The 22,350-nt window shown below is 41.8% G+C and overlaps 1 protein-coding gene across 3 annotated transcripts in view; it reads left to right on the plus strand.

The window, feature by feature from the left end:
• Positions 1–20,947, plus strand: part of ATM (ATM serine/threonine kinase) — a 3,174,581-nt gene extending 3,153,634 nt beyond the window's left edge. For 2 of the 3 annotated variants that reach the window (XM_044072618.1, XM_044072620.1), the window contains one exon: positions 19,978–20,947. In XM_044072618.1, the coding sequence (XP_043928553.1) occupies positions 19,978–20,164 (187 nt within the window). In that variant the 3' untranslated portion in view covers positions 20,165–20,947. The remainder of the gene's footprint in view (positions 1–19,977) is intronic. The other variant, XM_044072619.1, reaches the window with a different exon arrangement.
• Positions 20,948–22,350: the final 1,403 nt, after the last annotated feature.

A 22,350-nucleotide genomic window follows, 5' to 3' on the forward strand; every position in this document is an offset into this window, starting at 1 on the left:
AATTCCACCCACCCCTATTACATCTATATTTATACTTTGTTTTAACCCCCACCTCATGTAACTTACCTGCCAACCCCCTCCATCTCTACATTAAACGTATAAGTACAACTACCTTACTCTCTTGCCACCCCCACTCCTGCATTCTCCCCCTCTAATTCAGTTCTATCCTTCCAGTTCATCCCACAGCATCTATGTTGTTTCCTTCCATTCTTAACATAACTCTCCTTCTCTTAACTCACTTTATATCTCTACATTCTCCAGTAGCAAAAACATGTGTAACAACTGCCACTTCATTGTTGTCAACCTAAACACAGTTAACAGTTATCATAACATCAACCCAAGCCTGTTTTATTTAGCACTTTCCTCTGCTCTTAACTGAAAGTATTTCATGTTGGGCATTCCTAACCATAAAATAAAACTTCATTTTATACAAACAAAATATTATAGCATATGCAATTTTCTTACTTCCAAAATCTATATGTGGTAATATCCACCCTACCCCAGGTCCAACTCTACCCCCAACCTGCTTTTCGCCTCAAAATATCCAAACCTTGTAACAATAAACTTTTGTACCATATGTAATACAATAACAGATCCTTATGCCTGGATTTCCTACTATGCTTCAGATTTATTAGCTGTCACTGAAACCTGGCTCAATCCGAATATAAAGAAGACTTAGTTTCTTCCCACCCAGATATAACAATATCAGATCAGAAATTCTTATTACCTTCCTAAAAATAAATAAGACAAAAAACTATGTATTCTTGTAATTTATATCCCCTAGGAACAGCATTTCTATACTTGAAGATATACTGTCTTAGCTAATTAATGCAATTACTAATGATACCATAATCCTAGATGACATCAATTTAAACTGCAGAACTTAACCTCAGATTTCTCAACCCATAACATTAACTTATTTGGGTTTCCACAACTCATCATAACTCCTACAAGACACAAAGCTAATAAGCAAGGATCCATTCTAGATAGGATTCTGGTATCTCACCCAAGCAGATTCACATAAGTCGTCACATTCCCAGAAACCTTGAGTGATCACTTACCTTCCTATGCGTATAGAACAATGTCCCATGTAACCAGAGAACATATTTATAAAACAGTCCGTAATCTCTTTCAAGTTGACCAACAGGTATTCAGTGACACCTTAAAGGCCAATAGCTGGATTTCACTAAAAACCCTTCCCCTTGATGAATGAGCAGTCATTTTTTTCAGTGCAACCTTCTTAAAACACCCTTAATAGTCTAGTTTCCGTCTGCACCAAAAGAACCAAATTCCCCATGGCTGTCGATCCTAAGTAGACAACTTATGACTAACAGAGATAGAGCATGGAGAGAGTGGCTAAAACATAAAACCAACAAAAACCTACAACTTTAAAGTCAACTTTGAAATCAGGTTAAAAAAAACAAATAATGAAAGACTAAGGGCAATTCTATGCACTCCTTCAAACCAATCACAAACATAATCCCAAAAAATTCTGGTCATCTGTTACCTTATTTCATAACCCAGGATCCCAAAAACACTTCAGTCCCAACCAAGAAATGAGACCTCACCAAATAGTTAGCATGTTCAATACCCACTTTATTGAAAGCTTTGCCAACCTGACTACAAGCTATGCAGAATCACCTTCATATTCCCCTGACCACTCTTCTGACCCATTCCTTAAAATACCTTCTGTCTGTCCTGTGCACCACTAACAACTCACAATGTCCTTACATTTTACTGTTGCTGTATTCATTACAATAGAGATTCCTGCCAAGGGCGGCCTGATGTCCAGCCAGTATACTAAAACCTTTAGATTGCTTTAAGGTACGCTGTATGTCACATGTATGTGCCTCATATAGCGTAGGGCATAAAGGTGACATCTGGACGTACCTTACTCAGAACTTCTTTGTCGCCAGTCTGAACGCCACTTCTTTATTGTTGGTTCCATTGCTGTTTCACCAGGCCATTGCAGATAAGTGCCCCTTTGGGTTTTTTTGTTTCTTATTTATTTTTATTTTTTGTTGCTTGTGGGGTTTCATGTCTTCCAAGAAGGATAAATGCCAGTGTGGGAGACAGATTTCCCCATAAAGACCATCACTAACAGTACTTGTTTTGCCTCAGTGCTGTCCATGACCATACGTCCTGTTCTATCTGTCAAGCTTTTGTTCCCAAAACCCTCCGTAGTGGGCTTTCTTCTTTGGCTTTGTATCTGGAGAATCAGTGTCTTAAGCTGTTAGCTAAAGACACAATGGAAGGAACTTCCTGCTCCAAGGGACAAACATCTGTGAAGAAGGCAGCCTAGAAATCTAGGCTGGATTGTTCTGCTGTACAGTCTCCAATGGACATCTCTCCTGAGGCGAGTGAAAGCCTGGAGGTTCGCCCAGTTCCATAGTTGGATTCTTCTGCCACAACTGTTTAGGAGGCCGGCGGGGATCTGACCTTAGGCATGTCCTTGGAGACGTCCGGATCGGATGTTTAGGGGGAACTGTGGCTGATTATTTCTGAAGGGCTATGGGTGTTCCTCAAAGTTTGGTCAGAGAAGAAGTCCCAACTATGAGTATTGAAAGCCGTCCAGTGTCATAGCCTTCTAAGTTTTATAAAGTGGATGTCCCCTTAAAGAAAAAACAGAAAACCAAACCTATTTCACAAGCTCCTAAGGACCCACATAGCGAATGGCAGAATATCACTCTCGGTTGGTTAATGCTTTGATGGCTTTAAAACCTCCTCAGTGAATTTCTGTTCCAGCTCCTCCTTGGTCCTCTACTCCCCTTAAAAGACCCAGAGAACAGGAGTCCTCTGAAGAGGCAGATTCAGATGAGGAATCCATTGTTTACTCCTCTCAGATTCCCCCTGCTTTAGATTATGGGTCTGAAGAAGAGGAATCTACTAGTCATTGTACTCCTTTTGAGGAAATTTCTTTTGAGAACACAATCTCTAGAATGATGGAGTTTTTTAAATAGAATTCTGCTCAGGTTTCTCTGGTACAGAAAAAGTATTATGAGCTCCTGCAGATGGATTCTTCCAGACCTTCTGCTGTCCCTCCTCTTTTGGCTGCTCTGCTGTAGGTATTTTTAATTCTTCTAAGGCTCCTGACTCCCAGCTCCCTGCCCCCAAGAAACCTGATAGGTTTTATGGGGTGCCTAAGGACTATAAATTTCTTTACAAGTGCCCTTCTGCTGACCCCTTGGTGGTCTCTGTGACTTCTGACAAGCCACCTCAATTGCTTCTTTCCCTTAAGTTACTGCTTTCTGATAAAGATAACAGAGCCATGGAAAGGTTAGGTAAAAAGCTTTATACCTCTGCTACTCTAGCTTTTGGGACTGACAGTTATCAGACCCATATGTCCAGGTACATGTTGGCTCTTCTTTCCCAGGCCTGTCAGGTAATTTCTGATCTTCAGGATTCTGAAGGGAAAACTTCTGCTCTTTCCCTGTTAGGATCTTTCTCCCAGGTATTTGTCATTCCATCAAGTGTAGTTATGATGCAGCAGGTGCTTTCTCTAGGATTGATGCTTTTGGCTTTGTAATAAGGAGATATTCTTGTCTTTGGCTTCAACCTTTGCCTGATGTTATTAAGGCTAAGGTGATGGACGCTCCTCTCGACAACAGACACTTGTTTGGTGAAGCTGCTGCTGCTTTGTAAGTCTCTTCAGGGTAAGGGCAAGGCCTTGCAGAAACTTAAACATGTTTTTGTTTCTCCTGTACCTAAATTTCAGAGAAATTATCCCAATAAGCCAGCTTTGTTCGCCACCCAGAAGTCTCCTTTTCTTGACAAACCAGGGGCTGTTTGGCTATCCTGTTCTTCTCAGCCACATTCCTCTTTCTCTTCATCTTTCCCTTTCTCATCCTGTTTGGTTAAAGATTACTAGAATACTCAGGACTCCTAGGTTCTGTCCATTATCTGCCAAGGGTAGTTTATGGTTTGGAAATCTCTTCCCCTTTTTATGGGAATTCACTCAGCCCCCCTCAGAAGCAGATGCCTTCTTCCAAGGGGTGCTTTGGCATCTCTTGACTCAGACAACTATTCAGGAAGTTCCAGTTTCTCAAAAAGGGAGGGGGTTTTACTTTCATATGTGCGTTCTGCACATGGGCGAATGACAGAAGTTTGAAAGGACGTTTGTTAAGTTCCCAAACATCGAACGAAAAATGATTTGAATTCACAGTGACATTCGCTCATTGCAGATTCGACATTTTGGGTGCGGATTCCACTATAGTGGGGATTGGAAAATGGACCCTTTCCCCAATGTAGTGCGATCTCAGAGTTAGTATATTAAAGTAGGGGGGTGCAGGGGGGCTTGCTCCCCCGCATTACAATTCGTATTTGACTTTTTTCTTTGAAAATCAGTGAATCTGCTTTTCGATTTGCTGATTTCTGAACATCGGAAACTGTCGCAGTTTTGTGTTTCGCGCTTTGGATTCGCTCATATGAGCAATCGCACTTGTGATTTTCGGTTATGTAAAGGTAAACCAGGTTTTAATCCAGAATGTTTTTAGTGCCAAGGAAAGAGGGCACTTGGAAACCTATTGTGGACCTATCTCATCTAAACAACTTTATGAGGGTCCCCTTTTTCTACATGTTGAACCTTCAGATTTTGTTCCCTGTTCTGCTTCCTTAGGCTTATATGGTGTCTCTGGACCTCAAGAATTCTTATCTTCATATCCTGATCCAGCCCCTTTTCAGGAAGTTTTTACATTTCTCTTTTGCTTCGTTGCATTTTCAGTTCTCTGCTTTACCCTTTAGCCTTTCGACTGCCCCAAGGGTATTCACCAAATGCCTCCCTCTTGTGATTGCATTTTGTAGACTAAGGTGGATCCAAGTCTTTCCCTACTTGGATGATCTCCTGTTCCAGGCATCCTCTCCAGAGATCTTGTTTCAAAGTCTTCATTTTGCCATTTCCCTTCTGCAGAGCCTGGGGTTCACTATAAATTTCAAAAACTCCTTTCTTAACTCCCTCTCAGGATCATGTCTTTCTAGGGTGCAGGATCCGGACTCTTCCTATACTGGTGTCCCTGTCTCCTCCAAAGGCCCTAACTCATTTCTTTTTTCAGTCCCTTCTTTCTCTGACTTCAATAACAACAAGGGAATTTCTGAGAGCTCTGGAGTTCATGGCTTCCACCATACCTATGCTTCCTTTTGCCAAACTCCACATGAGAAAACTTCAGTTGTTTCTAAAGTCTGTTTGGCTTCAGCATTCTCATCCCCTCTTCTTCCATATCACAATCAGGAATTTCAGTGGTGGATTCAGCAGTTGACTCTCAATTCAGGCCTCCCTTTCATCCACCTCTTCCCTGTCAGGAGTTGTTAGGTGCTTCAGCCATGTGATGGGGAGCAGCTTTCGGCTCCCTAAAGGTGCAGGGAGTCTGGTCGCCTCTTCAACAGAGACAGCACATCAGCATCAAAAAGATGAGGGCTCCTCTTCTGGCTCTTCAGGCCTTTTATCCTCTTCTCCCCAGGACATCTCAAGGTGTTTACAGGCAATACCACAGTGATGTGGTGTGTCAACATGGGGGGGGGGGGCAAGCTTTTATCTTCTTTGCTCGTTTAGCTCTCCTGGTGCGGTAACTAGCTGTTTAGTATCAAGTGACACTTCAGGCAGTCTACATTCCCTTAGTTCAAAACAGTGTGACAGACCATCTGAGCAGGTCCATAACTCAATCCCATGAATGGATGTTTCACAGAGATGTGTTTCTCGACATTGTCCACCAGTTGGGTACTCCACAAATAGATCTTTGTGCCTCCCCTCTAAACAGACAACTTCCTCTGTTTTGTGCAGAGTCCCAAGTCCTCTAGTTTGGAAGGCGGACGCCCTCTTTTTCTTGGAAGGGGATGTTTCTTTATGCCTTTCCTCCCCTTCCCCTTATTCCAAAAGTCCTGTTCAGAATTCAACAAGATGCTCACAAAATATTGTTGATGATTCCCTTTTGCCCAAGATAGCATTGGTTCCTTCTTTTTCTTCTGCATTTAGTCAAGGACAATCATCACAAGCTACCTCACAGGGTGGACCTACTCACACAAGACAAGAGATCTGTCACCCATCCCCACCTGTCCACCATTCAACTGACACTGTGGGTGATGGGATTTTGATTCCTTATAGACACTTTTTATCTTGGGATGTGCTTACAGTCCTGCAGGAGGCCAGGAAACGCACTACTAGGAAATCCTACTTATCCAAATGGAAGAGGTTTTCTGTTTGGTGTTTTTCTCATAACCTGGATCCACTTTCTGTGAATGTTCCTTTGGTTCTTTCTTATCTCTGTGAACTGCTCAATGTTGGGTTGGCCTTATCTTCTGTTAAGGCCCACTTATCAGCTGTTTCTGCTTGTCTGCCTTTATTACCTCCTTTAGCTTCTAGATTTGATGATAAACAATTCCTTAAAGGTGTCCTTCATATTAGGCCTTCTAGGAAACCTGCAGCCTCAGCTTCCTTGCAACATTGCTCTTGGAAGACACTACTTTTGTTAGCCCTTACTTCTGCCAGATGGGTGGCTGAGCTTCAAGCCCTTATGGTTAGTCCTCTTTTGATGTTTCATAAGGACAAGTTGCCCCTTCATACTAATCCTTCTTTTGTGCCCAATGTGATGAATGAGTTTTCTCTTAATCAGTCTTTTCATTTCCCCACTTTTTTCCTTTCTCTGCAATTTGCCAGATTGGAAGGTGCTGTGCACATATTGGATGTGCATCAACAACTCAGATTTTATTTCAATAAGACTAAAACATTTTGTAAATCTGATCAACTCTGTTTCTTTTCATCCTAGGTCCTTAGGATTGGATGTGTGCAAGCAAACTGTTTCTTCTTGGATTTTTAAAGCCATTTCTTTTTGTTGTTCCTTTCATGGTGAGAGCCTTCCCTCTTCTGTTAAGGCTCATTCTACTAGAGCTGTTGCTTTTTCTGGTACTTTTTTCAAGGGTTTGGATACTAGCTCTATTCTTGAGGCAGCTACCTGGTCTTCTGTGCATACATTTACCAAGCACTACAAGTAGGATGGATTTTCCAGAGAGAGAGCTGGTTTTGCTAAGGCCATTCTTCATGGCTTCCTAGAGAACTCTGATGGTCCTTCCCCCTCCCTCTCGCCTTCTTGAACTTTGGCACTCTCCCTATTGTAACTAATACTACAAAAGTGAAATGTAAAGACATAGTACAGTTGTGTAAAATCATACCATAATGGTAGATGTCCTCCTGTTGCAGTATTCACTCACTCCCTGGTCCATTTCTGTTCTGGATGTACTGATTATCTCTATTCTCCTTGGACTGGCATTCTACTGGGGCTCTCAGTTCTGAAGGTGGTACGGCCAGATGCCACTTTTATGCCTACAGCCGAATGTCACCTTTATGCCCTATGGTACGTGGCAAGCATATGAATGATGTACGGCATACCTTAAAGCAATCTAAATGTTTTGGTATACTGGGTGGATGTCAGGCCGCCCTTGGCAGGGGATCCCTATTGTAATGAAAACTGCAACAGTGAAGAGGAGGATGTCTACTGTTATGGTAACATTTTACATAACTGTACTTCCTTTTCTATCCGGTCATTGTCCAGTCAGAAATCGTAAGCAAACCTCCACCCTTTTCCTGTCAGCCAGTCCCTACCATCTTTTTCAAAGTACTCTTATTCAAACTAAAATCCTGCTCTACTTCTGCAGCTGAATTTCCTACTGAATACCTTAGGCTTGCAGCGGAAGCCATAGCCTGTCCTATCAGTATTCTTATTAATAAATCCATCCAAGAATCCTATGTCCCAATCTTATGGGAAAGTCACTTTATTTCACTACATAAAGAAGGTAACTCTTGATTTATCTGTCTTTTGTCCCACTGACATTCTGTCCCCTGTATCTAAACTTGAAAAAATGTGTACATAGACAACTCCTTAACCATCTCCTGCAAAATCAGCTACTAAGCTCCACACAGTACGGTTATCTTCTAGTTCATAATGCAAACACTGCCCTGTTATCCATGGTGTAGTGGTATGTTCTCTGACATACTGAGACTTGTATTTTCTGTTTGTGAGTGCTGTTTCTGTGCATTTATCGTGAGGTTTCTGTGTTCTATATAGGTAGCATAATCTTGATTGAGGCCTGCTGTTGTCCAGGCCTGGTAGTTTTGTTTCTTGAGTTTCCTGTGTTTCTGGCAGCCATTTTCTGCTGATAGCGAGTTGTCTTCATTATTATTGAGAGTAACAGGGTTTCCTGACCATCTGTAACACGAGTGATTGGGTAAGAGCAGGGGCTAATAGGAATGAGTAGTAATTTGAGATTATTGATTCTTCCATTCTTTCTGGTATATAAACCCTGTGTCTGCAAAGGGCTGTGCTTGTATTTACCAGGCTATGGATGTTGATTCATTACTGGGACTAAGCAGAAATTCCTTAAGATTCCAAGAACAGAATAGTTCTTACACTTATTTCATTGAATTGCCCTTCTGTAAAGCTTATAATTGTGCTATATAGTTAATCTACTATATTTTGCACTGTTAGAAAGCTTTTTTTTTACTGTTTCACTGCATTTATGTACTGTTTTATAATGTTTTAACTGTATTTTTCTTTGCTAGATACTGTTTCATTACTCCAATTGCATGTTTACTGAACTACTTAACTGTAAACTGCTTTTTCATGCTGAGAGTTGTATTTTCTGTTTGTAAGTACTCTATCCGTGCTTTTCTGTGTATTTTTGAGGTTTCTCTGTTCTGGTCAGGTATCTTATAACTGATTTGTTTACAGTTAAAAGCATTCTCTAGAGTCTCCTTTATCTGTTTAAAGCTTTCATTTAGTGGCTACAGCTAGCAGCTGTAATATTTTCCCACCCCAATTCCCTAGTGTTGTCTTGTTCTTACACTTGGTGGCTTTACAGTTGCCCGCCCGTACTGCTTATTTGATCTGGGGCACTTCTCCCAGTCTAGTGTCATTAGTTCATTCTACCTGATGGTGAGAGAACATTTGAGAAGGCCAACCCATTTAGATTCCTAACCTTGAATTATCTTCTGTTCCATCTTTCTCTTTTTCCACTTTATTAAAAAAAATTCTAAGCTTGCTTCCCCCCTTTCCTGTAACTAGTCTAGTCCAGATACAGATTTGCTGTATCCTGGACTGTTTGTAAGCTCCTGATCCCCCCAAGCTTGTCTATGTTGGAGGGAAGCCTGCTAGCTTATCAGTGGGAGTGGTAAGCACTAGGTGACCTGTCTACCACATAAGGAGTGGTTTCTGGCCCGGAAATTGTAGCTATTGGCCATTTGGGCAGTTTTTCCATCTCTCTCAACTTCCTGATTTAAAAGCACACATTTGCACGTGTTTACCCCTTTCCTGTAACTAGTGTAGTCCAGATACAGATTTTCTGTATCCAGGACTGTTTGTAAGCTCCTGACCCCCCCCCCCCCCAAGCCTTTCTGTGTTGGAGGGAAGCCTTCTAGCTTATCACTGGGAGTGGTAAGCGCTAGGTAGCCTATCTACCACATAGTGTGGTTTCTGGCCCAGAAATTGTATTTATTGGCCGTTTGGACAGTTTTTCCATCTTTCTCAACTTTCTGATTTAAAAGCCCGCATTTGCACTCGTTTCCCCCCTTTCCTATAACTAATCTAGTCCAGATACAGATTTGCTGTATCCAGGATTGTTTGTAAGCTCCAGAGCCCTCCAATCCTTTCTGTGTTGGAGGGAAGCCTTCTTGCTTATCAGTGGGAGTGGTGAGCACTAGGTAGCCCATTTACCACAAGAGAGTGGTTTCTGGCCCAGATATTGTGGTTTATTGGCTTTTTGGGCAGTTTCTTCCATCTCTTTCAACCTTCTGGCTTAAAAGCCCATGTTTGTGCTTGTTGCCCACCTTTCCTGTAACTAGTCTAGTTCCGATACAGACTTGCTGTGTCCAGGACTGTTTGTAAGCTTCTGAGTGGTTCCAGAATCTGCTCCTCAGTTTTCCCATAGATCTACTAGTTCTCTCCTCTCCTGCACTTATACTAGCTTATTAGTGTAGCACTTTACCAAACTTCTTATAGCAATTATTGTAGCACACAAAAGTGCTACCAGCACTAAATGTTCTACAAGGAAACATATCCAGTACTTATTATCAATGCCCACCCCTCCAGGCATGTCTAAAGGTCAGTTACCTGTGCTTTCTCCTATTAACCTGGTGAACTTGGTCTTCCTGACGCAATGTAGCAACTGCCTCATGTACACAGACATCCCTCTCCTCTTACCTTCCAACTCTCAGACTTGCGAGAGATGCACTTATATATCCAAAATGGAAGCCACACCCTCTCCAGCCAAGACCGGAATTGCTGGTCAAGAGGAGAAGGTCAACACTTGCACCACACCACATGGAACACACAGCCCTCCAGAACACACACCAGCACTGCCTTCACATAAAAACACAAACCACACACCCACCTTCGTGGAGGCTCTCAATAAAAATCTACCCAGGCAGCAGAGACCTCCAAGGCAGAAACTCACTCGACCAGCACAACACAACACTAATCATGAGACACAAACTCTCCTAAACAGTGTGCCACTCAACCAAAACCCCTAAGGCAAAACAGCATGCTCAACACACTAGTCATAGGTGACTCGATAGTGAGGCAAACTGATGTCCCACTCACTGGGTTGAATAAGGAGAAAGTAACAGTCAGCTGCCTATCAGGTGCCAGGATCCGCCACATAACGCATGCAGTCAGGTCCCTCAACAACAGGTACAAGTATGACTCTGTCATTGTACATGTGGGTGTGAATGACCTGAGACTTACCTCCCTGGACTACATGAAAAGAGACATGTAGGAGCTCTCGGATTATGTAGCCCAAGCATGTATGACCCTGAGCAGCATCCTACCATCATCCAGAATGATACCACAGTTTGTTTGTGTCTTTAGGCTTTTCCCGGTTAGGGGTCGCCACAGCGGAACTCCGGTCCACTAATGATTGGCAGTAGATTTTTACGTGCCGAGTTGCCATCCCTGATGCACAACCTTCAACGAAGGTACACCCATTCATGCATGCCGCCACACAGAAGACGCTCTAGCTGAGAATTGAACGGGACAACGTCTAGCTGTGAGGTGACAATGCTACCGCAGCACCACCACAGCACTGCTTGGGATGACGTGATTGACAGATCTCGATGCTTTGCCAGAGATGGCCTGCATCTGTCACCTCTGGGCTTCCGAATACTGGCCAAGGCTCTTGCAACCCCTATAGTGCCTTTTTTAGGGGGTGTCCCAAAGACCAAATTACCATCATAACAGCTGCAAACAAATTTAATCTGAAGGTCATGCTAAATCTCAAAATGCACTCACTCGAAGCGCTCCTTAAAATGGAGAACATCGACATTTGTGCTGTAACAGAGACCTGGTTCAAAGCAGCAGAAAGCACTCCTGCACTACCAGGCTATAACTCATTCCACACCTTTCGGCCCCAGAACTTGGACCGGACCTCCAAAGGCAGTGGTGTTTCCATATTCATAAAGGATGGGCACACCTCCAGACTGGTAGCGCAACATAACACATCAGAGCTACTTCACGTGCAGCTGATATTGAGTAAGACAGTGATTCAGGTCGTAGCCTGCTGTAGGTCCCCAGCCATGTCCCAAAACTCGCACTCCACGTTCCTAAGCACCCTGGAGAATATTAGGGTCCAAACCTAACACTCTCTTACTAGGCGACTTCAACTACACCTCCATTAACTGGGTAAACTACTCATGTACCATTACACTTGCCCAACGTTTCCTGGAGTTCATTAATTCCAACTCACTGGACCAGCTCATTGTTATCTCCACTAGAGGTAGCAACATCCTTGACCTGGTCATTACTAATATGGGTGACCATTGCTCTACACCAGTAGTCAGTTCCTCCTTGGTTAGATCCGACCACAAACTAATCACCTTGGAAATCCACCACCCCACACACACACAAAGGTAACCACCATGAAAAATTTCACCAAAGCTAATTTTGAGCTCCTAAAAACAGAGGTGGCTAACTTCACGGCACCCATGCAAATGGAGAATAGTTGCATGACCGCAAAATCATACACCAGTGCACAGTAGGAACATGTACACAAATGCATGGATCTCGCCATACCCAATAGAACCAAGATGCTCTCCTCCAAAAAAGGAAGCCAATCTGCTGGTCCCCTGTCATAAACGACCTCTACAACAGGAGGAGGAAACTGGAGTGGAATAATGTGAAGTCCCTAGACTGGAAAAACTCCCTTATCAGCCTCAACAAAAAGCTGAGAGCCCTCATCAAATCCTCTAAAGCTAGCTATGAAAACAGAATTGCAGCAGATAGTAAAGACAACCACAAGGCCTTCTATAGTTGCATAAAGAATCTCCACAGCAATACCCAGAATTGTTCTGAGCTACTGCAGAATGGTACCTCCTATACCAAGCCAACAGATATTGCCAGTATACTGGCCAACAGATTCAGTGCCAACCCCCCCCCCCCAAACAACCAATCACAATACCAGTAGATTGCACCCAGTATTACAGCTGCACAGGTTAAAATAGCACTGTCCAAGGCCAAGCTTCTATGGGACCTGACAATATCCCTGGTTGTGTTCTGCATGAACTACAGAGTGAACTGGCACCTCACCTGTGTGCCCTGTTCAATCACAGCCTCACCTCAGGCTTTGTCCCTACCGAATGGCGCACTGCTACAGTCATCCCTCTCCACAAAGGAGGAGTGACTACAGACCCTGGGTTCTATTGCCCCATTAGCCTGACAAATTTGATATGCACAGCTGTGGAACGCATCATCATGGACCTAATAAACAAGGATATAGGAAATCCCCAAACTCTGGATCTCACACTGTTTGGTTTTGTGAAGGGTAGATCATGCCTGCTCAACTTGGTCGACTTCTTTGAGTTAGTCACCAGAGCTGTGGATGAAGGCAAGGTGGTTTATACAGCCTACCTTGATCTGGCCAAGGCTTTTCATACCATTCTCCACTCTGGAAGCATAGAAACACTCACTAAGTTGGCATCAACCTATATATCACTAGGTGGGTTGCAAACTGGCTCACAGATAGAAACCATAGTGTGAAAGTAGCTGACTCCAAGTCAGACTGCTGACTAGTCCCGAGTGAAGTCCAACAGGGTTCGGTCCTGGGTCCTCTCCTGTTTGGTATCTACTTCTCTGAAGTCTAGGCCAACATGAAGCGACTCTGGCTGACAAGGTTCGCAGATGATTGCAAGTTGGGAGCTATTATTAACTTCCCAAGTGAGGTTGACATCCTGCAGAATGGCCTCACTGCTCTATTCTGGTCCAGGCAAGTTGGGTTTTCCCTTTCTGTGGCCTCACTTGGTTCACCGACCTTGAATTCTAGGCCCAGCTGTGGATCTGCTCTCACATCCTCAAAGACTGTTACACCAGGACCTTCAATCCCTCAAGCTCGGCTTGGTTTCTCCAATTCCAGTAATTACCAGCAATCTACTATTACTTCCCCTCTCTGAAAAATTCTTCTGGCTTCTCATAGACTGTCCACCCGGAAGTTATGTGACAGCAAATGGAAAATATTTTCTGTCTGGGCTTCTGTGAATTAACTAGATCCCTTTTCAGATCCTGTTGAAAAAATCTTAGAATTTTTTATGGATCTCTTTAATCAAGGTGCAGCTGCTTCTTCCGTCACAGTTACACTAGCAGCAATTTCTAATTTTCACAATGGTTATAATGACCACTCCCTAATCTCTTATCATTTGTGTAAAGTTTTTCTTAAAAGGACTCCTATGTATTAAACCCCCATTCAAGGATCCTTTAACACCGTGGGATCTCACTTTCATTTTGCAACATTTGGTATTTCCTCCCTTTGAGCCAGCAGCTGCTTGTCAACTCAAATTCCTTTGCTGGGAAACCCTTTTTCTAGTCACCGTTACATCTGCCAGAAGGGTCTCAGAAATACAGGCACTTTGTGCAAAACCACCATATATAATCTTCCGTAAGGATAGTGTGCCCTTGAGAACTAATCCTCCATTTTATCCTAAGGTGGTCTCTGAATCAAACATCAATCAGTCTGTTCATTTACCAGCTTTCTTTCCAAATTTCTCTAACAGGGACGAATACTGTCTACATATGCTAGACAATCACAGATAGCTGAGATTTTATCTGGACATGACTAAGGATGGTAGATCTTCAGACCAACTGTTTTTCTTTTCAGGACCAAGGATGAGTAAATCTGTCTCCAAGGGGACCCTGTCAAAATGGAGATTGCATTACCTTTATTTATGATCACAACAATCATAAATTACCTACTCCTGTATGGGCACACACAACCAGGTCGATGGCCACTTCAGCTGTTTTTCATTCCATGGCTTCTCTAGATGAAATATGTGTGGCAGCACTTGGGCAATGCCTCATACCTTTATCATTAGTTTATAATTGGATATGGTCTCCAAGGGAAGAGCATCATTTGTCTCTATGGTGTTCAGGAATATCCTTCCATAAGGCCATCCAGGGTATAGGTAGCTGGGAACTCTGTCCTATCTGACAAGAATAAACAAAGATTGACAACATTAGCTAAAGAAGTTATGTACTCACTATAACATTCCATCTGTATTGTCGATCTTCGTTCATTCTTGACATCCCTTCCTTCTTACCCTCTCCTTTGAGATATCCTGGGGGATCGTATCCTTGTTCTGGGCTTACACTAGGGTTTTTATCTTGGACATGGTTTCCCCTCATTTATTATTATTATTATTGTTATTACTATTAGATACTTCATCTTGCTGCAGTTTGCAAACTTGATCTGAGGTAATGTACTCAGGGGCATTGGGGGTAGAGACTTGGCTCAAGAGTTTTAGACTGGCGCATGCTGTATAACGGCCGAGCCGGTTCCGAGGATCAGAACAGAGTCCCACCTGTCATGAATGAATGAAGATCGACAAGACAAGATGGAACATTATGTTGAGTACATAACTTCTTTTTATCCTCCTTAGTTCTTATCTGATTGAAGCCATTTATGAGTAAACATTTCCTACTTCATTTTTCTTCCCTCTCACTTCCAATCTCATCCCTTTACATTTTAATATTTACCCTAACTTGTAGTCACACTGCTTCACTCGAATCTTGCTATGCCCCCTCTTATTACTACTTTTTGTAAACTTATTACTTTCCTTTCATAGGTTCATAGGAGATTACTAGGCTAACAGCTTAAAGGGCCTTTGCAAGCCTAGCTAATATAACCCGATTTTACCAAATATATAGTCCCTAGGGGCAAGAAGATGGCATGGATTTGTGCCTGTGCATTGAGTATGTTCTAGATTGCCCCTGTCCATAGTGGACATAGGTACTACCCCAGGTGTGAATTTGTGATTCCCTATCCATTGATCCAAATTGCCTTTGAAGAGGGCCAGGGTAGGGCTCTGCTTAATCTGAATAGGAAGCCTGTTCCAAAGAAGGGGCAATCTCTGAGACACATATCTGTCTGTCCAGCATGTTTTGTTTTTGTCTGAGTTGCTAAGTTTAGATCCCTAGATTGAGTGACCCTCATGCTGTTTGATTTGACAATAGGTAGCAGCTCCATCAGGACTGGATTTGTGAGTACCTTGCAGGTCAGGCATAGGTCACCCCTTAATACTCTGTAGGAGACCGAGTAAAGGGATAGGACTTTTAGTCTATCAGCATAGTTTATGTTTACACCCTGTATTTTCTGTGTGAGTAACCTCTGAGGTCGCTCCAGCTGCTGTAAGTGCCTAGTCAAGTACATGCTAAATGGCGCATTGTACTCCATTATTGGTGTAATGAGGACTGAGTACAGCAGGGCTATAATTTCCCTGGATCTAGATGCCATACCTTTACTTATAAGCTGTGCAATGTAAAAGGATTTCTTCAGTACTGTGGACACATGGCAGTCAAAGTGCAGGCTACAGTCTATTTGTGTACTTAGATCTCTCACCTCTGAGTGAACTCTAAGGGGTGTGCTATTAATGTTGTAATTTGCAGAGGTATTTGACTTCCCAAAGGGTATGACGAGGCATTTATTTTGCATTTTGTTTTAGGCCGTGGTTCTGGTACCAATCATTTGTTTGATCTAGACCCTCCTGAAGTATATTTACATCACTGGGGGATTAAGTGATTGTCCCCAGCTTGCAGTCGTCAGCAAACCTTGTCATTCAGAGGCCTTCCACATTTGCCTTGACTTCAGAAAAGTATATTCCAAACAGGAGTGGTCCCAGTACTGAGCCTTGTGGCACACCACTAGGAAGTGGCCTCTTGCTGGATCTGGATTCACCCCCTTTAACCACATGTCCCATCTGTAAGCCAATTGGCTATCCATCTGGTGAAGTAGTGACTTATGCCCAATTTTGTGAGTTTATTTATAATACCTGAGTGAGGAACTGTGCCAAATGCCTTGGCCAGGCCAAGGTAGGCAGTATGTACTGTTTTACCCTTGTCCATGGCCCTGGTGACTTTCTCAAAGAAATCCACCAGATTCAGTAGGCATGACCTACCCTTGACAAAGCCGAATTGAGTCGGGTCCAGTGTTTGGAGGTCTCCTGTGTCATTATTTATCAGGTCCATGATTATTCTTTCCATAGCCTTACATATAAGACTAGTCAAAATTGTGGGTCTGTAATTTGCTGGGTCAGTATATGGTCCTCTCTTATACAGAGTGATGACTGTTGCTGTCCTCCACTCTATATGGACAAAGCCAGTCCCTAGGCGGTGATTAAATAGAGATCCTAATGAGCCTGATAAGTCCTGATTTAAGCTGTTTAAGAGCCAACCTGGTTTATTGTCAGGCCCCATTGAAGTCATGTTTTTAGCTTTAGAGAGCATGGTGGCAACCTGTTCTTTGGTGATAATTGGTGGTAGAGGGTATTTTTGGGGGAGATCTGACGGTGATGGGGAGGTGAAATTTGCACTGAATTTGTCGACCATCAGATTTCCTATGTCTTCCGGTTGAGTATAGGTGATGACATCTACAATTAATTCTGCACATTGTTGGGTGGTGTTGTTTAGATTGTGGATATAATTGAAAAATGCCTTATGGTTATCTTTCACTTTGGATGCTAATTTCTACTTCAAAATCTGCTTTCAGAGAATTGACTAGTTCCCTGATTCACTTGTTTAGACTAATGAAGGACTTATTGCTGTGTTGTGCACATTCCCTCTTTCTTATTGACTGAATTTTCTTTCTTTTGTTGTAGAACTTATTAATACCAGTGGTCCACCCAGGTGGCTTGTTTTTGCAGTTTGACCTGGGTTTGTTTCGGTGTAGCACTGCCATTTCTATACAGGTTTTTATATTGTCATACAAGGCTTTTATGTATGCCTGAGCATAGGTTTCCAAGTTTTCTGGATTTGCGGGACCTTGAAAACTAGCTATGCCGTCCCTTAATAGGGTGTAATTTACCTAAGAGAAGTTCTTAAAGTTTTTGGGGTTAGATGGGGGGACTAGTTTTACCTTTATTTTGAGGGAGACCACTTTATGATCTGATCTTACCAGTGAGGACATAACGTGGGGGTGCACCACTCTCGCATATTTGTGAGTGCCACTAGATCTAGGATATTTGTTCCCCAAGCGGGAGTGCAGTCTAGCTGCTCCAGGGCATTTGAATTTACAAAGTTAAGAAATCTTTGGGCCTGCATGTTAGTGGTCGTGTCTGCCTTCCAGTTAATGGAGGGGTAGTTAAAACCACCCATGAGTATAGTATTGGGCTGGATGGTGAGTGATTCCTATATGACGTATGGGTTTTCTGGTTCATAGTGGGGGACCTGCAGCTAGCAAGAATATTGTAGTGGATTTTTCCCTTGGTTATTTGGACATGGAGTAGCTTATGCATATCGTATTGTTTTACCAGCATTGAGGTGTGCTTATTCTGTATGGGGATAGTTACATCTCTGCCTTTTGCTCATTCGTGTTCATAGGGTGGTCTGAGTGTATGAAAGACATTATAGCCATGCACTGCCAGAGTGCTTTCTGTGGCTTTGAACCATGTTTCAGTAACTGCACAGTCATCAGCATCCTCCAGGGTGAGGAGAGCTTCCAGAGAGTGTAATTTTTTATTGAGGCTGGAGTAACACGTTTAACTTGTCCTAAGTAGCTTTTGTTATGTTGGAAGGTTTGTCTGTTTGGCAATGTTTAAAAAAGTTACTGTAGGGGTAGCTAATGTTTTGACCAATATCTGAAAGCCTAGAGATGACAGGTGAAGACCATCCCTAGCAAAGCAGTGTGGCCTATCAAACGTCATCCCAAGTATTGGAGCCCTTTGGAATGACACCAGTAGCTAAACCAATTGTTGAAATCGATCATTTTCTGCTGGTATTTTGGCATCATCCTTGGAACATTAGAAATGCTGCTGAGTGTCTCTTTTTTTGTGTAGTCCAAGGAGGTACATGTCCGGTCATTTGTGCCCACATAGACTGTGACTAAGTCATACTAGTACTTAGGGGTTAATGACCTAAGTGCTTCCATGATCTGGCAATTCCTGGCCCCTGACAAGCAACTAATTGTATCCTTCCCCTTATCCAGCCTGGTAAGAGGGACATCAGTGTGTCTCAGAGTGGAGTCTCCTATGACCAGAATATTGGATCTTGGAGTTTTTCACCTTATGGGTTTGTTAGTTGAGGCATAATGAGATGTGGCTTTATGTGTTGTGTTGGGAATTGTCTTGTTTATGTACATGTGGAGTTCCTGTCAAGTCAATGTCTTTTTTTCACCCTCCACATGCATTGTTCATACCTACTTCTCATAATACTTATTACAATTTGTTTTTCTTATCTGAAATCCTGTAATGTACAATGTAAGTTTTTCTTTTTTAATGAATATTTATTCTTGCATATCTGTATGTAGTTTGCTGTATTTTGAGCTTTTCTCCCCTGGCTTCCACTGAAAATGCATTCTTTTTAACCCATTTGGAATTTCCTGATAAATAAATAAATAAATCTGAAGAAGCCGAAAACTGAGATTGAAGGGCAAAATAGAACAAGATAACAGCTTTAGGTATGCGGAAGGTATGGTTAAAGAGAAGGAAAGTTTGAATGAGGAAGTCAAAGCTAGAAACATTGGTGCTGCAGCCCACTGGCACAAGATGTCAGGATAGCATGTGACAGAAGAATTATTTGGGATGAAAGTAGTAAATAAATGTATGTGTTCATTTCCCGTGCATTTTTGTTTTATAATTAAGTTGTCTGTTTGGCACTTTATACTACTGTGAAGTTGTTTTGTCTTTGTAAGAATGGCAAAGAAGTTTAAAAATAAGATGTACAAAACAGCTATGTAATCTATGCTTCTATCTGTATTGGACAGAAACCAAGACAGGAAGACTACCAAGACTGGTTGGGAGGGTAGCCTAATGGTTAAGGTGTTTGTCTTGCAAGCACAAGGTGCAGGGTTTGAGTCTCTCAAGGGATAATTGGCTAAGCTTAAAATGGCTTGCAAGGGCAGTTAGCTTAGTACTAATCTATGAACCTATGAAGATGGAGCACGTGGGAAAGCTTGAAGTGATGCAGATTGATAGTAGGATGTACTCTATGGGACAGGCAAAGAAATGAGAACATCAGAGCTGAAGCCAGAGTAGCCACAGTTGCAGAAAGGTGAACGAGAATAGATTATGGTGGTTTAATTGCAAATGCAGGAAAACAAAAGACAAATTCTGATTTAGGAAGAAATCCTGCAAAGAGATGGATGGATTGCATTAAAACACCTGTGATAATCGGACATGAATGTCAGAGAAGGTTGGAGAGTGGTAATGAATCATAAGAGGTGGTGGCTGTTCATGTGACTCAGAAAAAAGGGATATATGATGATGATTGTTTTAACCAGAATCAATAAATATGTTTACTGTTAAAAAAAAAAAAAAAAGTTGTTTGCAAGTGTGCGTTGTATGTTGTCACCAAAGTGTGCTAATCACATCTAAAGGAATGTATCTGTAACAAGAAAGCAACAGATTTTTATTCATCATATTGCTTGTGATGTATATGCTTTTGCCCTCAGATGTTATGCATTCTTGAACTTTGAACTGTTCTTATCTTTACTTTCATTATTACTTAAATCTTGTTTTTCTTCCAGCAGCAGTGATACCCAAAGTTTTAACAAGGTGGCAGAGCGTGTTCTTCTGAGGTTGCAGGAAAAACTGAAAGGTGTTGAAGAGGGAACTGTTCTCAGTGTTGGAGGCCAAGTTAACCTTCTCATACAACAAGCTATGGATCCAAAAAACCTCAGCCAACTATTTCCAGGCTGGCAGCCTTGGGTATAATGTAAAAACATAACACAGAACAATAAAAAATAACTCTTCATGCTTATTACTCAGATGATCTCAAAAATAAAATTCCCAACATCCAAAGTTCCTGTGACAATGGGAATTTCATAATTTAGGAAAGTAATAAAAAAGTGATAATAATCACAGGACTAAGAGTTATTCTGTTGAATGCTGCTACTTTTATGGTGTAGTGGCCACCTTGGCTACTCTGTTTGGAGCCTAATATTTTTTTGCCATGGGAGATCGGTGAATATATCTGCCTTCTCTTTTGTAAAGAAAACATTTGCACTGAGATAAAAACTAGTTTGCTGCTTAACTGTTTTTGTTGCATCCAGGAATTTGTGTTATGCTCATTAATTGATAATAATCCACAATTATGTAGTTGCAAGAGTTGGAATGCACCACAGGAGTTTATTCAAAAGTTTTGTTCTTGTGATATTTCGAACTGTAATGTAATTCACATTCTCGCTAGTAAATAATGTAGTGTTTAAACATTAGCACAGTATTCTTCAGTATAGTTTGAGCAGTGGACTCAACAATTTATGTATACGGTTTTGTACATACATTGTAGAATTTCACGGTTTTAAGAATACTGTCTGTAAAAAATGGTGGTACGTGTAATTGTGTATGCTTTTGTACTATAAAATAAAAATGTGAATATAGTAGTACATTAACTCTCTAAAATTTGGCATTGTAGTAAATTGTATTAAAGTATTTGTTCTTATACCTCTTGACCTGTAGGAATAAAGTACTGCCTGAATAAAACGCTACATTTTTCAATAGTGGCTTCCACTGGCTGTTAACTTGACAGTCACCTGTGTAGCATAGCTGTACATATAGGCTTTCTGAACTTGTGAAGTATGGTCTTTCAGTAGAGTTGATTTTCTAGCACCTCAGTGATCTCATACAGTCATTGACTGCATGATTTTTCATTGTAAATAAGAGGTAGGTAGTCACCACAATCAGCATTTCAAAGGAAAAGTCACATGACAGAATTTCCTTTGAAGAGACTTGGCTGATGTTTCCTGAAGTTACATGTGTAGTGATCTGTATGATTTGCCCTTTAGTCTTCTGCAGTTGCAGGTCTTAGAACATTTCAGCTTCCCTAGCCTTATTGCTCCTTGTCAATATGTACAGTATGAAGCTGATGTATTATTAACAAAAATGGAGAAATTATTTTTTTGTAAAGTGAGTTCCATGCCTGAATCAGTTACTAACAATTCTAGTGGTAGGTAGTTTCCTCGTAAAAGATTTCAACATTGCATGACTTAACTGACTGGAAGAAGAACATGATATTTGCTTTAGCATTTGTGCGAAGTTTAATAGCATCATAACATTGTAGAAAAAGAAAACCTTAGAATTTTCTGATGCAGCAAAGTTTAAATTGCAGAAGGGAAGCCATGAAAAACATAAGGCAACGTGTGCTTCAGTAGCTGACCTTTTTTGGCTGATGACCTTCTTACTCAAGAATAAATATGAGAATATGGACATTTGTTACTATAGTCAACCACTGCTTCCTTTTGGGTGCCTACCAGAAAAAAATTATCTAAACACAGTCTAGGTGGGTATTGAAATTGTTTTGGCAACTAAATCAGGAGCTACATAACTGACAAAGGTGGGAGTAGACAGTTTTTCCCCTAGGTCAGGTAATGAGGCCTTCAGAGGCCATTAGACTGAAGAGTTCATCACAATGGTTGTATGCCTGGATGGCTTTTTTGAATGAGATGAAACTGTCAGAAAGGAGAAGACCTATCCTGTTTAGTGCAACTGAAAGAGTCATTATCACCATCTGTTAAGAAACAGATGAGACTGAGATCCACCCTTTTGTTGCAGGCAGTCTTTTCCCTTGGGATCTCTTGGGATTTTTGCATCTGTTGCTGCTTTTATTGGCTGCAGTAACTTCACTCCCACTTTTTTCCAGTTATAGCAGCACCACTGCTTCTGCCATTGGCTAAACTGAAATCAGCGCTAACCCTTCTGGTTCTCATGCCAGGAGAAGTCATTCACAGTTTCAGCAACCCATAGACAAGGACTTCATTTTTTGTTATTAAGCAGTACTGGTCCCCTCGACTGACTATCCCAAAGATCTCCAGATATACTGTCAGCATGACTACCAGTGGCAGAGATTAAGTGTTTTCCTTCCCCTACCCCTGTGTGTCATCTTTCTGCACCTGAGCCCCTGT

Source organism: Protopterus annectens, chromosome 5.part0 (assembly GCF_019279795.1).
Source record: "Protopterus annectens isolate FY-2018-M chromosome 5.part0, PAN1.0, whole genome shotgun sequence".
NCBI lineage: Eukaryota > Metazoa > Chordata > Ceratodontiformes > Protopteridae > Protopterus > Protopterus annectens.